General features: G+C 32.4%; 2 protein-coding genes across 3 annotated transcripts in view; one reads left to right on the forward strand and one right to left on the reverse strand.

Annotated features, from left to right (window-relative positions):
- Positions 1 to 14,658, forward strand: part of LOC123673564 — a 378,426-nt gene that overhangs the window by 4,080 nt on the left and 359,688 nt on the right. The gene's annotated exons all lie outside the window — the stretch shown is intronic.
- LOC123673566 (kinesin-related protein 10-like) lies at positions 3,498 to 5,414 on the reverse strand. Its single transcript, XM_045608145.1, has 2 exons — positions 4,859 to 5,414; positions 3,498 to 4,818 (listed from the first exon to the last, which is right to left on the reverse strand). Exon 2 carries the CDS (start codon positions 4,721 to 4,723, stop codon positions 3,530 to 3,532), a length of 1,194 nt encoding a protein of 397 aa, XP_045464101.1. The 5' UTR covers positions 4,724 to 4,818; positions 4,859 to 5,414; the 3' UTR covers positions 3,498 to 3,529.

Consider the following 14,658-nt stretch of genomic DNA (forward strand, 5'->3'; position numbering starts at 1 on the left):
ATACTTGAATTTTTGATTACTTCTGAGAACTTTGAATAGGGTAAAATGGATTCATGCAACAAATGTAACCTAGCAAAACTAATTGCAGTTTGAATTTCATCCAAAGTATTTTTAATGTCTTTGAGTTCAAAAGTCATAAGATGCATTTGCTGAACTTCTTCGAGTGCTGGTACAATTTTTAATAATTCAAGATTATCATGCATTTTCTGAAATTTATCAATATATTTGTTTTTCAAGTCATTAACTACAGTAGCGATCTTCTTTTGATTCCTTATGAGGGTTTCCTCATTTTTCTTTATACTATTAAAATAATTTCTGTATAATTCTTCATCGTCAGAATCTAAGGTTCCAAAGAGTATTTTTGAGATTTTGCCTCCTAAATTAATCAATCCTCTCTTAGTCCGTATTTTTTCATTAACTATTTCTTCGAACGATTCAATATTTATTTTATTAGACTCTTGCAAATATCTATAGTTTGCAGTCTGCGAAAAACCTAATGGTTCCTTCTTAAATTTATCTATTTCTTTCTGATATGCCAAAATTACATTTTCTATTTTATTTAAATCAATATGATAAATTAGTTGTAAATTCTTTTTTGTTATGTAAGCTTTTCCTAATTGAATGGGCAATACATTATTTTCAATTGGAATAATTTCTAGTGAATTAATTATCTTCGTTATCATTAAAATCATAATTATCAATGTAAATGAATGGTGATCCATGTTGAATCTGAAAATAAAATTTGAAAGTTACTTCTTTCGTTGCTTCATAATTTTCTTATGATAAATATGTTTATTTTTCGAATCTTGAATACGATGTGAGTCTATTTCACTTGCATCGATTCTTTTGAACGCTGGGTCGAGTTTTCTTGTTTTCGGATTTTTAATATACGTTGGATTTTCATTTAAGGGACGATCAGCAGATCTTTTCTTATTTGTTTTTTCTAAACGGGCCAAGTTTTTCTCTTGTCGTTTTTCTAAATGTTTTGAAATATCGTTGAAATTTTCTAAGTAATTTTCAACATAATTTTGAATTTGTTCATTATGAGTTCTTTCAATGGGTAAAGAATAATTTAAATCGGCTTTGATGATTTGCATTGGAGTCATCTCTAGACTCGAATGATTTGAATTATTATAACTTAATAACGCTTGAGCTAATTTATTTTGAAAAGTCAAATTTTTATTTCCAATTGTTCTCAATTGTTCTATGAGAGTAGAATGAAATCTTTCAACTAATGCGTTTGAATTTGGGTTATAATTCGTGATATAATGTATTTCGATTTTATGGACTTTGCAAAAATCTTGTATTACATTATTTTTAAATTCGATCCCATTATCACAAGTAATTTTGTTAGGGATTCCATAATGACTAAAATAAATTAATAATTTGTCCATAATTTCTGATCCTGTCTTTTGTAACAAAGGATAGCATTGTCCAAATCTGGAAAAAGAATCTATCACGCTTAAACAATTTGTTTGATTAAATTTAATCGTGTCACAGTAGACATGAGTAAAAGGTTTTGTACCGACGGGATTTGTTTTAAATTGAAATTGAACTGGAGTTCTTTCATATTTAGATTTTTGACAAATTTCACATGTATTTATATAATTCTGAATATCTTTATTCATATTCGGCCAATAATACTTTCTTTTCAAACTTAGTAAATTTTCGCGTAATCCACGATGTGAAGTTTTGGTTTCATGGAATTGTTTCATTCTAAGGAGTTGTTCCTCCTTGTCTTCGACATCTTCTACTAATGTTCTCGAAATTTTCAAATCAAGGCTCTTATAATCGAATTTCTCTTGCAAAATTCGTATAAGAGGTTTTTCTAATTCTAATGATTTGAAGTATATTGTATAAGGACTTTTTGGACGTAGATATTCTCGAATGAATCTACATAAATCTATTTCGACAGAATTTACTGATACAAGAAATCTTAATTTTTCTCCGAACAATTTAATTTTCGTAACATCATAATTCGATGCCTTTTTAAATATGACCTGTAAATTCGCGGAGTTTATACTTCTCTCCGTATAAGGTATTTCAAAGATAGGGTTTTCTATGCTACTGTGAATGGTTACATCATCGTGTATAATCACGTTTGAAGTTTCGAAATCAATTATATTTTCATTTTCATTGGAATCATCATTTTCACATTCACCTGTATTTAGTAATTCCAAGCATTCATCAAGTTCTTCGTCAGTAACTTGATTAATTATTGACACTAAGTCATCTTCAATACCATTATTTATTTCTTCGATTTCGTTCAAATCATTCATTTGCATATTTGATGCTTTGATTTGATTCATTTCATTACCATTCTTATTTGGTAAATAGAATATAGTAATTTTTATATTCAAATTCAGAAAAATATATTTTATCATATTAAAAATTGTGGACCATTTCAATCGGTCTAATCCGCTACTTATACGTGGTATTGCTAAATATTTTTCATTATTCATTTCACAAATTTCTCTGAGTTCCATTAGAGATTTAAATACGTTTTCGTACGTAGGTTTATCATAATAATTTTCTTTCGTTATTAAATAATAAATATTTCTATTATCTTTTCGAATCTTGGCAACTTGACCTACCATTTTATTTTGCGATTTCAGTTTTTCAATATTTCCGTATTTATTTTTAAAACAGACAGCTATACCTCGACTCATGTGGAAGTCTTTAGAAACACAATGCGCTAATGCATAATTTTTAGGGGCTTTAAATAAATTACCTTCTTTCTCTTTTACATTTGGAGAATCCGTTATTCCATTTATGTCATTCAGCTTTATAAAATTTTCAAAATTAATTTCATTTTCTATAACAATTCTGCTCAATGGGTAAGCACATTCTTTATTAGTTGAGAAAAATTGTGAATTGCATACTTGCTTTCTTCTGAATATAGGATCAAGGTTGCGAATAATTGGTGCTTTGATAACAGTTGGGTTTATATTACAATAGGAGTAATTGAACGGTTCGTGACCTACGTAGCTTGATTGAAATTGTATGGGAGAACGTTTGAATTTGCTTTTTCGACAAATATCCTGGGGAAACCTATGGGAATTCATATCATTCGAAAATTCTTTATTTATTTTCGTTCTCAAGTATTTTCGTTTTGGATTACTGGAAATATTCGTATAATTATGATCATTTACATCTTCTATCAATTTATGAATCAAAAAATCATCATCTTTTTGCTCAATAGTATTTAATAATTCAGAGGGTTTATCTAATATTTCCTCCGTTACTTTATTATTTTCGATTTCAAAGGTTTCGCTTTTATTCGTATCATTAGTTATATCGCTTTTGGAAAATACGTTTTCAATATTATTCATTTCTATATTTTTCGACAATTGACTGTTTATTTCCGGTTTTGAATCATTACTGTCAATAGTTTTTTCATTTAATTTTCTAAAATTACTTGCAATACGCAATTTCTGATTTTGTGATTTATCTCTCTTTCTAGTTTCTGGATGACTAAGGTCTACTGGTATTTCCATAGGATTTTGATTCGTATTATCTAGCGTATGATTTAAGTCAATTCGTTTTCTAGAGTAGGGTCTCGAAAATTTCGTTCCTCAAAATTTTTTGAAGTCGAAACTTTGCCAATTGCGAATTTTGTGGGAAATTGTTTTGATTTATTTGAATTCGAGGTTTTCCAACGACCTCTATCATTTTGTTCATAATAATTCTTTTTATTCTGACTCGAATCTAATTGGGTTAATTCCTCAAATGTATAATTGGGAGTTTGCTCATTGGAATAAAATTTCTTATTTGGATTTGTTGGGAATTGCGTCGAATAATTTGGACGTTTTTGTGCAAAGTTTCTAGTTTGGACTGACATTTTTTCTGGTGGTGTATTAATTCGTTGGTTGGGATTTGGTTTAAAAACATTTTGATTATTATATCGTTCCGTCTTTGGATATCCGAACACTTGTTTGTTTGTAGGATAATAATTATTATTTACTGGTCTCTGAGTGTACTGAATAGGTTGTGAAGGAAAGTTAGGAACGGAGTTAGGATTATAATTATTTCCGTAACTATTATTTGAGTAAAAATTTCTATAATTATTTGGAATATAGTTTCTTTTATTATTATTATTATTTTGAAAATTATTTTTCGTCCTTCGCGATTGGAAATTATGTTTTCTACTTTTATCTAATAAATCATATTGCTCCATGTTTGACAAATAATCTTTAATTGCATTTATGGTTTGGTCAAACGTTAAGGCATTATTCGCGATTAAATAAGTTCTAAGTTCCGTTGGTGCATTCGAAATTAACACCGTTTTACAAATTTTCAATATATTAGTCTTATACAATTGTTTTTCTTGAGCTGCCATCATGTCAGCATCTATTCTGTAGTTAATTCTTATTTTCATCGAAATTATTTCATCTATAAAGCTAATCATATCTGATTTCTTTTCTAAGAATTGTAATTGGTGAATCAACACATCTAAATTGATTTGATCGCCAAATTTATTATTCAAAAATCTTTTCAAATGATCCCAATTATCGGGGATATCTGAGGTAGAAACTTCAGCAAGTGCTCTACCGACTAATTTTGATTTAACTAAAGCTAAACAGTATTTTTTAATAAGTTCATTTTCGTTACTGAACATACTTAAATAACTTTCTACGTTTTTAATAAAAGAATGGAGTTCGTTCTCCATTCCTGAAAATTTAGGAAGGAGTGAACCAAACTTTTCTGCAGTTGATAAATCCATTTTAACTCTAGCTACTTTCTTTTCTTTCTTACCGTGGAACTGTTTAAAAGAAGTAATATTGATAATTTTAATGATCGGTTTTTATAATAAGAAACCTAGGAAAAACTTTGTGATCGGTTTTTTATGATAAGAAACCTAGGAAAAACTTTGTGATCGGTTTTTTATAAGAAACCTAGAAAAAACTTTTATACAAGTTTTACGCTCAAAACTTGGGAAAAGGTTGACTATTTTTGGGCCAGAATAGGTAAACTGGGAGTCAGTTAGAAAGGATTGCTCACCTCGTTGATATTCCTTGTTGTGAAGTCGTCTTGGGCGCTACTCCAAAGATCAGGGCTTCTGGTTTTCTTCTTAGGGGTTGCTTCTCACCTTAACAGTTGAAACTGATAGTCGAATGAAAGTTTTTAGTTTTCACTTCTACGACCGGCACAATATTTCAGATAATACGTCGCGAGATTCTCGTCGCGCTATTATTTCCGAAATATTTAAAGAGATCCCATCCTCGTCGCCAATTATGTTTTTCGTTGAGAAAACCACGTTTTTAAAAACGAATTTATTTACAAGGAAATATGGAAATGAACAATAGGATGAATCTAAGATGATTCTAAAGCTGATTATCTATCTGACTATCTATCTGACTGACTGACTGACACTAACATATTGTCTCTTATTTATAACATTATATTTTCTTATCTTAATTGACGCCACGCGTCGAACCACCTGCATTATGCTGGTGTAAGCAAAATGCAGCACATTGATATGTGAATCTAAATGAACAATACAATATTACGTCAATTGATCAGAACGGGATGGAATCCTGTAATTATATACAATAAAATACATTAGATGCATTGGATAAGCTATTGAGGAAATTCACTACGTTTTAGCAATCCTGATTAGAATCCTGTATTTCTGGAAAGATATTGAATAGGATATTGTTAACTTTTCTTTCAGATGGACCAAATTTTGATTGCTCAGAAGTTGAAATCAACGATCTCACTGTACGAATGACTTTCAACGAAATTGTAGTCCTTCAAAATAGATTCGTGACTCGTGTGGATTTGACATAAAAGGGTATTTTTTTAGAGCTATAGAACTTTAAATTGCAATAAAACAACGATGGATTATTCGATTGACATGAATTTTATTTATCCGCAAGATAATCTTGTGGCATTACATTTTGAATATGATTTCCGGCATATGACCGCCACGGCTGGCTCGGATGTAGTCCAATCTGGACCTCTAAGAGGCCAATTCACAGGTCCAAAACGTGAAATTAGGCGGTCACCAAACCTGTCTTTCAATAAATCGATTGTGGCACGAGCTGTGTGACATGTTGCGCCGTCTTGTTGGAACCACAGCTCCTGGACATCATGGTTGTTCAATTCAGGAATGAAAAGTTAGTAATCATGGCTCTATACCGATCACTATTGACTGTAACGTTCTGGCCATCATCGTTTTTGGAGAAGTACGGACCAATGATTCCATCAGCCCATAAAGCGCACCAAACAGTCAGTTTTTCTGGATGTAACGGTGTTTCGACATACACTTAAGGATTAGCTTCACTCCAAATGCGGCAGTTTTGTTTGTTGAAGTAGCCATTCAACCAGAAGTGCGCTTCATCGCTAAACAAAATAAAATGGACATAGTGCGCGATACGTATTCCGCACAGAACCATTATTTTCTAAATAAAATTGCACCATTTGCAAGCGTTGTGCAGGCGTGAGTCTATTCATGATAAATTGCCAAACCAAACTGAGAATAAATCACTTGACAACTGTTGAATCGATCGCCATCTCGAACAGTAATGCCAACTTAAAGTTATATACCTCGAAAAAAAACACGCGTTAGATAGTCACTGACGCATAATAGTATATTCTAAAACAAGTTGCAGAATGGGCTCCTATTTCCACCAATTGCCTCCTGCAACGAGTATAAGACGAGTATTAAATTTCCTCTATTTCAGTCAAGTTTTGTGAAAGATTGTCGAAATTCAATGAAAAATTCAGATTGTATATTCTAGTGACTTTTGTATTGTATCTTGGCAGTTGGTGTGACTGTTACGAAAATAGACAGATTACGGAATTTGAATAAGAATCGTACATTTCGAATTTTGAAATCATTTACACTTACGCATTAAATTCGTGAATTATTTCTGACTAAATCAATTGAACACCACCAAAATTATGAGAAATTGCGAATAATGTTGCAAATCATTTCGCTATATCCTAATTATATTATATTGACAATTATTGACGTTTGTTGAAATTTTATAGGATTGGAAGTCGATATAAACAACCACAAAACGAAAAATTTAACTGAAAACGATGCTGTAATGAGTTCATAACAGCACTGTTTTCAGAACTGTATACGATACTGAAACAGAGAAACTTTATTTATGTTTTATGTATTTTTGTTGAACCCCTCAGTTTTCCTTGTTTGATTCGAGTAGCAAAAATGTGATTACTCGTCTTTCCGTATACTGAAAGTGGTTGAAGTTTTTGTAGCGATTTTAATTACCGAGATTTACAATTCAAATCTCGCTGTACCGTTGTGAACTGAAGTTCCCATAATATAGCTCCCATGGGATTAGAAGAAGTTGCGATGAATTTCAATCCTGAAAGTTAAACATTCCAATAGAACCCAAGTCCCTATTGAGTGAGGAAACCCATGGTATTTTCCTAGGAGAGATGATCGGAATGTATAATATTGTTACGTCGTGAATGTACCCTGTAGCTCCTGGACAAAATTTGTTGTTTGTTGGCGCCACCTGCGGTTACCCGGTGGGTAAACAAACATCGCCATTAATTAATAATTTTCTCAAGTGTCAAACTGTGCTTATCTATTCTAAAATTTATCAAACTTAAGTTCATTGCTTACTTAAAATTCATCTGTCATCTTTATACATTTTCAATTCCTGTTCTTCTGTTAAAAACTGATTGAGCAATTTCGAGTGAATTGTGTGATACTCGAATTAAGTGATAACCACGAAGCCGGTGCAGAAGAGGTTAATCATCCCTTTCACCTATCCACATAACCACCTTCCGCCCCCAGATTAGGGGGTGAATTCACAGACACCATCTCTTTTAACTCACGAGGTAAGTGCACACAAAATTCGTTCAACAAATTGCTTAATCTCTGAATAATTACACAGGCCAACAAAATGAAAAAAAATTTGGTGCCAGAAATCTAACATCTGATTTTAGATGTTTTTAATGTGCTGATTCCAAAAATGCCACCAGATTTTTTCTATCAGCTCTAGTTTTTGAGATACACGTTACAGGTTAAATGATATAGAAAAAATGGGTTTGCCTGAATACACTCCAGATGATTGGGGCTTTTTTATTGACAGTTCAAAACGTAGTTTAAAATGTGTTACATAACGGTAACAAATATGGCTCAATTCCTATTGGTCATTCTACTACCATGAAGGAAGAATATGAAACAATAGCATTAGTTTTGAGAGAAATTAAATACGAAGAACATCAGTGGTCATTTTGTGTTGATTTAAAAATGATTAACTTCCTCCTTGGACAGCAGAGTGGTTATACAAAATATCCTTGTTTTTTGTGCCTTTGGGACAGCAGAGCTAAAAATGAGCACTGGGTTAACAAAAATTGGCCTTCAAGAGATGTCATGATTCAAGGAATACAAAACGTGATCAACGAACCTTTGGTTTCAAGAGAAAAAATCTTACTTCCGCCCTTGCATATCAAGCTAGGCCTAATGAAGCAATTTGTGAAGGCCTTAAATCGAGATGAAAATTGTTTTGGGTATTTGTCACGTAAATTTCCTGGCATTAGCACGGAAAAACTAAAAGCTGGTATATTTGATGGTCCTCAAATAAGGCAACTTGTTAAAGATCCCCAATTCACCACATCAATGAACGAGACTGAATCTAACGCTTGGAGTTCATTTGTTCAAGTAGTAAAATTTTCTTGGCAATCATAAAGCAGAGAATTACGTAGAATTAGTGGAAACTATGCTTTCAAATTTTAATATTCTCGGCTGTAACATGAGTATAAAAGTTCACTACCTCCACAGCCACCTAGATCGTTTTCCAGAAAACTTAGGTGATTGTAGTGAAGAACAGGGGGAAAGATTCCACCAGGATATTAAAACTATGGAAGATCGTTATCAAGGACGATGGGATAGCCACATGATGGCGGACTACTGCTGGAGCCTTCAGCGAGACTGCCCTAGTAAACTCCATTCTAGAAAATCGTATAAAAGAAACTTTTTATGTGATTAGTGACTAATGTAATTATGTAAATTAAGTTTTTGCAATAAATACTTAAATCCATGTGTCTTTGTTTTTTTTAACTGTCAATAGTAATATTATATATTATAACAGTTATAACGTAAATTATATACACAATTTTTTAAAAAATCTCAAAAACTAGATCTGATAGACAAAATCTGAGAACTTTTTTACATTCTGCATCCAAAAATTACTCAGGAACAGTTAAAAAATCGCAGGCACCAAAATGTGTGTTGGGCTGTGTTATCGTCATCTGAAATTGATTGTAATAATTTGCGATCATTTAAATTTTTTTTGCAAATCTCATCGTATCATTTGACACCACATTATCAAATCGTCGGAAAATTGGCGTCTACTTGAATATACTTTGTCACTGAGTATATAAACAAATTTTTGTCCTTCTACACTAATTTAAGGGGTCACAACTTCATTAACTTCTATATTATTAACTCCTATACTATTCAAAAAAATTGTAGAACGTTGACTATTACAAAGCCATAAATCGGGTAAAGTCAGAGCCCTACACTTGGGTAAGCTAATCGCTTGCTGCAACGGATCTGGGTTCATACTGCATAAAACTTTTAATCTTTACAAGTTTTCCGATAACTGTGTTAAAGATTAATGTTCTCGAACCAAAGGTGTTTTGTTCCCATTTGATGAGTACGAAAATTCGGTAAAAGACTGCAATAACATTTAATTAGAAATAATGAATTCAAATAATCAAATGATACATGCAGTAAAATTATGACTTAGATGAATGAAAAATGTTTTCAAAATAGGAAAAAAGTTGCCGCAATTTTGTCTTCGATATGGAAACTTGTGAGTTGGTAAAGAACTCGAGGTAGTAGTTCCTGAATCAAATTTGATACTTAGATTGAGCTTTTGTAGAAAATGAGAAAAAACTTGACGTTAAGTCAGAGATTTTGCGAAATTAAAATGCTTCGTTTTCTCGGTGTGAACTTGACCCCATAGAGAATGTGTCCTTATTATAGTTTTTTGGGATTTTGTCGAACATCCCTGAAAATATAAAAAAACACGTCAGTCTGTTTTCCAAAAACTACTCTGTGATTTAGATGTTCAATCAGATCAGAAAATTTTGATTTTTTCCCGAATGAAAGCTGCATTTTGAGTTTTTGGATGAATTTATTGATGGGCTTTATTATATTTAGACGCCAAATTTCATTGGAATTTAAAGAACTGTTTCTCAGATATAGTCCAGTAGATAAATACATTTTCCTGGAAAAAATTTGGAACTTAATGAAACTTCTACAGGCTGTTCGGGGGTGCTGTGGCATGACTCTGACATAGGTTTAGAGGTTATGAGCTAAAAACTGAAAAAATTCCGGAAATGTTGAGATTCTTCGGCCCTCCTCAAGTAAGCACAGGGTCCTCGAGTTGGATAACTTGACAGAGTCATCCCACAACACTCCCGAACAACCTGTAGAAGTTTCATTAAGTTCGGAAGTTTTTCCAGCAAACCCCCTTTTTTTGTATTTGTCTACTGGACTAATATCTTATTTCACGAAAATCAAATTAATGTTTTAAATTTCCATATGAGAGCATTATCAAGTTGATTTTTCGGTTTCACTACTGATTTATCTGGATTCCAATTCGATTATTTAAACAATTTTATTTTTTAAACATTGATCAAATCCAAGTTTCTGTAAATATTAACGAATTGAATCAAGATATTCTGCCCCTGAATAACCCGAATCAAACTGAAAGTTTCAAGTTTTTAGTACCTTCCATTTGAGAGTTATGGTCTTCACGGCAGAAAACGGCCGGTCAGACAAAATCGATGTTGACCTTGGACTCTTCATGAGTCGAACCTATTTAATTGATATCTTTGTCGGATAGAAATTCGATAATAACAGGCAATTGGTCAAAATGAAATCATGCTACTTCCATTTATTCAGAAGTCAAAGATTTTGTTTCTATCACTTCGACAATATACAGACTGATTCCTAATCAACCAATTTGGTGCAATTATTTGAAGTCTTTATTGAGCCTTTATTAGATTAGGATCATGGTGTCTATGTGGGCGCAATAGACAATAATATTGAGATTGAAAAGTACGTGTTTTCAATTCTTTTAATATTAAGCAACTTTCTTATCTCTTGTCTTCTCTTCATATCAAGCCTCATTTATTAGGAAAAAATGAAATTCATTACTTTTCATTTTAAAAACTATTCAAGGAAACATCAAATGAAAACCAAAAGTATCAAATAAACAATAACGATCTTAAATTATTCTTAATTGTGCAAAATGTTTTTTTGGGATATTTTATAAATATCGTTTTTATTAACGAAGCAATTTCAATCAATTATTGGTCCTCTGCTCAACGATTTATTGGATAATTCCATTTATCAGGATGATAATACCCCACCACATCGTACAAATCATATCCAGAGAATGAACTGGCCAGCAAACTCACCAGACATGAATCCAATTGAGCACGTATGGAATTACTTAGGGAGAGCAATATCCAATCGCCAAAATCCACCTTCAACTTTTCAGAAAGTGAGTTTAACCTTTAGCCCTTCAGAAAGAATACAATGATATGCGTGAAAATTTCATTAATGACTTGATTTGTAGGATGCCTAGGCATGACAGGCCAATTAAAAAGTCCCCGGTCTACCATAGTTAAACACATTTTTTTGTCAAAACCCGATATTATTTTTCAACATATACCTTCGAGGGCGATACAGCGATTATAGCGATCTTCCAACTTTTCGATACCATTTTTGTAGTACGATTTGTCTTTCGCTTCAAAATAGGTCTCAGTTGAGAAGAGGAAAAAGTCGATGGGGGCCAGATCTGGCGAATACGGTGGATGCAGAAGCAACTCTTAGCCCAATTCATGCAATTTTGCCATTGTTTTCATTGATTTGTGACACGGCGAATTGTCTAGATGAAACAGCACCTATTTTTTCTTCAAATGGGGCCGCTTTTTAACGATTTCATCCTTTAAACGATCCAATAACTCTATATAATAATCGCTGTTGATGGTCTGGCCTTTTTGGAGGTAATCAATGAATATTATACCTTGCGCATCCCAGAATACTGATGCCATAACCTTGCCGGCTGACTTGTGTTTTCCTCGAATTGGATTCGGTTCATCGTATGCAGTCCACCAGCTGACTGCCGATTGGACCCTGGAGTGAAATGATGGACCCAAAAAGCAAAGGGTAACAAACAGAATTTTTATGAAATATACCTATTGTAGTTGAAATAGAGGAAAATATTTATCTCATTTCCAGAATAAAGATTGATTATTTCTTGAGAAACCTAGATTTTTGACGCTGTGTGTATTATCAATTCAAAATGAGAAAACATTCCACATTCCATATGACTTCCAAGTACTCAAAATGGAGAACAAATTTCTGTGTGAATTCTTTGAATACACTATTGAAATAGGATCTTCGAACGATCAGTTATCTAATTGCGATTTTTAACAGCCGAATCAAACAATAATACTTATTATGAATCATCTTATGCAATTTTACGTGACCGTCGTGTACATTGGATATCGAGATGTACAAAGACGTGATAATAATCGAAAACGAGAGCAGTGTCTCTTAAACAACGTCAACTGTATTCACCGACAAACCGATATTTTATAGTCTGAATTGCTGATTGAACAAAGCTATTGTTGTGTAATGTAACAATGGTTAACGAAGTAAAGAGTTATGCAGACACGAATGCGTACCCTTTTGGTCTACAGAAAATCGAGTAATACGAATTAGCATCGTAACCAATACATGGATTGGTCACACTTTCGAGTGAGGGATTAGGTTCATGAAATAGTTCAGATTGATGGGAACCTTTGCATTCAGATTGGAAAAGGAATCTTAAGATACACGTGTAAAAGGTGTTGACTCAGTGGTACTTTTGATGGAACCAAAGATAACACAAACACTACAAGGTGATTTTCAAAATTTATCATTTTTGAAATAGCTGAAACGTGAACGAAAAAAATATATTTTCATGGAAAAATATAGAAAGTACCAATAAAAAATACGTAAATAAAAAATTTTTCAAAATTCCCGCTGAAACGCTCCATTCTGTCACGGTATTATGGTGACGTCACTGCATAATAGTCACCACTATTGACAAACTAACTAGTTCATCTATGGTCACCACGTGCTAACGGTCTCTCAAATGTAACTGTTATCAGCTGATAGTGACAGTCAAGTCAGTTTGATTATATCATCTGACTATTAAACCATAGATTGACTAGTTCTAGATGAGATTAGTTTGTCTATATTCTAAACGTTTCAGTGCTATGACGTCAAATTGCCTTGATTGGCGTTCACAGTCACGTACTAGTAGATAATAATTAACGCAATTTGAATAAATTTTATTAAATTGAATTCGAGAAATAAGATAATGAAAATGCTATTTTAGTATTTTAAAAACGGCCTCTAATGTGGAAAACTTAAATTCATTTGATTTTATTATATAACGCAAAATCCCTATAGTGTAAATTATATTCAAATCAGCGGATTCTTTTGAAAAAATGACCAGTGTTCTTTGAGATAGTTTTTTTTTTGAATTGATATAATACACTCGTAACCATCACTACGATTGTACAGAAATTTTCTCACCGGAAAAGAAGTAAAAGTACCTACCGAAGGCGAAAACAGAGAAAACTTATTGCTCTGATCTATTATTCAATTACAGCTGTAAAACATAAGCTTCTGTTGTTTCGAATGCAGAAACAATAGGTTTATAAATAAGACCGTATGTCATGAAGATCACATTCTTATGATACGAATGGATGATTCTCTTGTGTGAAGGTTGAGAACTTGAACTTCACTTTCTCCTTTGTTTCCGCGATTTTTCGGTAAACATTTAATTTTATGAGTGGTATCTGTTCTAATTGCACACTTTTCGAGAATTTCTCATTCAGATCCAAATGGTATTGTTTTCTAAGATGTGGGAAACTCAGCCAAAGTTCTTGTTTTCGATCTATCTGTTGAAAAATTGGCTTCCTGATATGAAGTGAATTCCTCACGAAAATTCATTTATTTCTGTGAACGTCCGTTCTGAAAAATAAAAATTCACATAAACATTGCATCTACAGAAAATACAATGAGCAAATGTGTTGAAGTATTGTAGAAGTATGGCAATAATCCATTATACCAACAATTCGATGAATATCAAGATGTTTTCAGAATTTCGTCACAACTTAATCTCAAGTTTTGAAGAACATGAGTAGAAGTTATGAAATAAGTCAGTACAACTCAATATTTTGTTGGAAATATTCATCAGAACAGCTTTAGTAATTGGTATCATTCTTTCTCTTTCTATATTGAATACATTTCTTAAGATTAAGGCATTATCGATTATCTCATCGCTTCATTATCGATAATGGAATCATTGTTATAATATAATAATAACAAGTTAAGTTACCTAAAGTTTGATTCATAAATCATCCTGACATGATCACTCTAGATCGTGTACCTATCTGATCCAAGTGAAGGTTGAAAAAAGGCGACTTTTACAATTCATTTCGAAATATTTTGTCTCATGAATAAATCAGGATTATACCAATAATAAACCACAATTGATTCAGATATTCAGAACAATAAAAATACGCGACTTGTCCAATTCATTTCTAGGATTTCGAAATGTTTTGTCATATGAATGAATTGGGATTATACCAATAAGGAAC

The sequence above is a fragment of the Harmonia axyridis genome, chromosome 2 (genome assembly GCF_914767665.1).
Source record: "Harmonia axyridis chromosome 2, icHarAxyr1.1, whole genome shotgun sequence".
Taxonomy (NCBI): domain Eukaryota; kingdom Metazoa; phylum Arthropoda; class Insecta; order Coleoptera; family Coccinellidae; genus Harmonia; species Harmonia axyridis.

Bases quoted from the DNA above. Each gene is read 5' to 3' on its own strand.
- LOC123673566 (XM_045608145.1), bottom strand. From the start codon at position 4,723: ATGGATTTATCAACTGCAGAAAAGTTTGGTTCACTCCTTCCTAAATTT.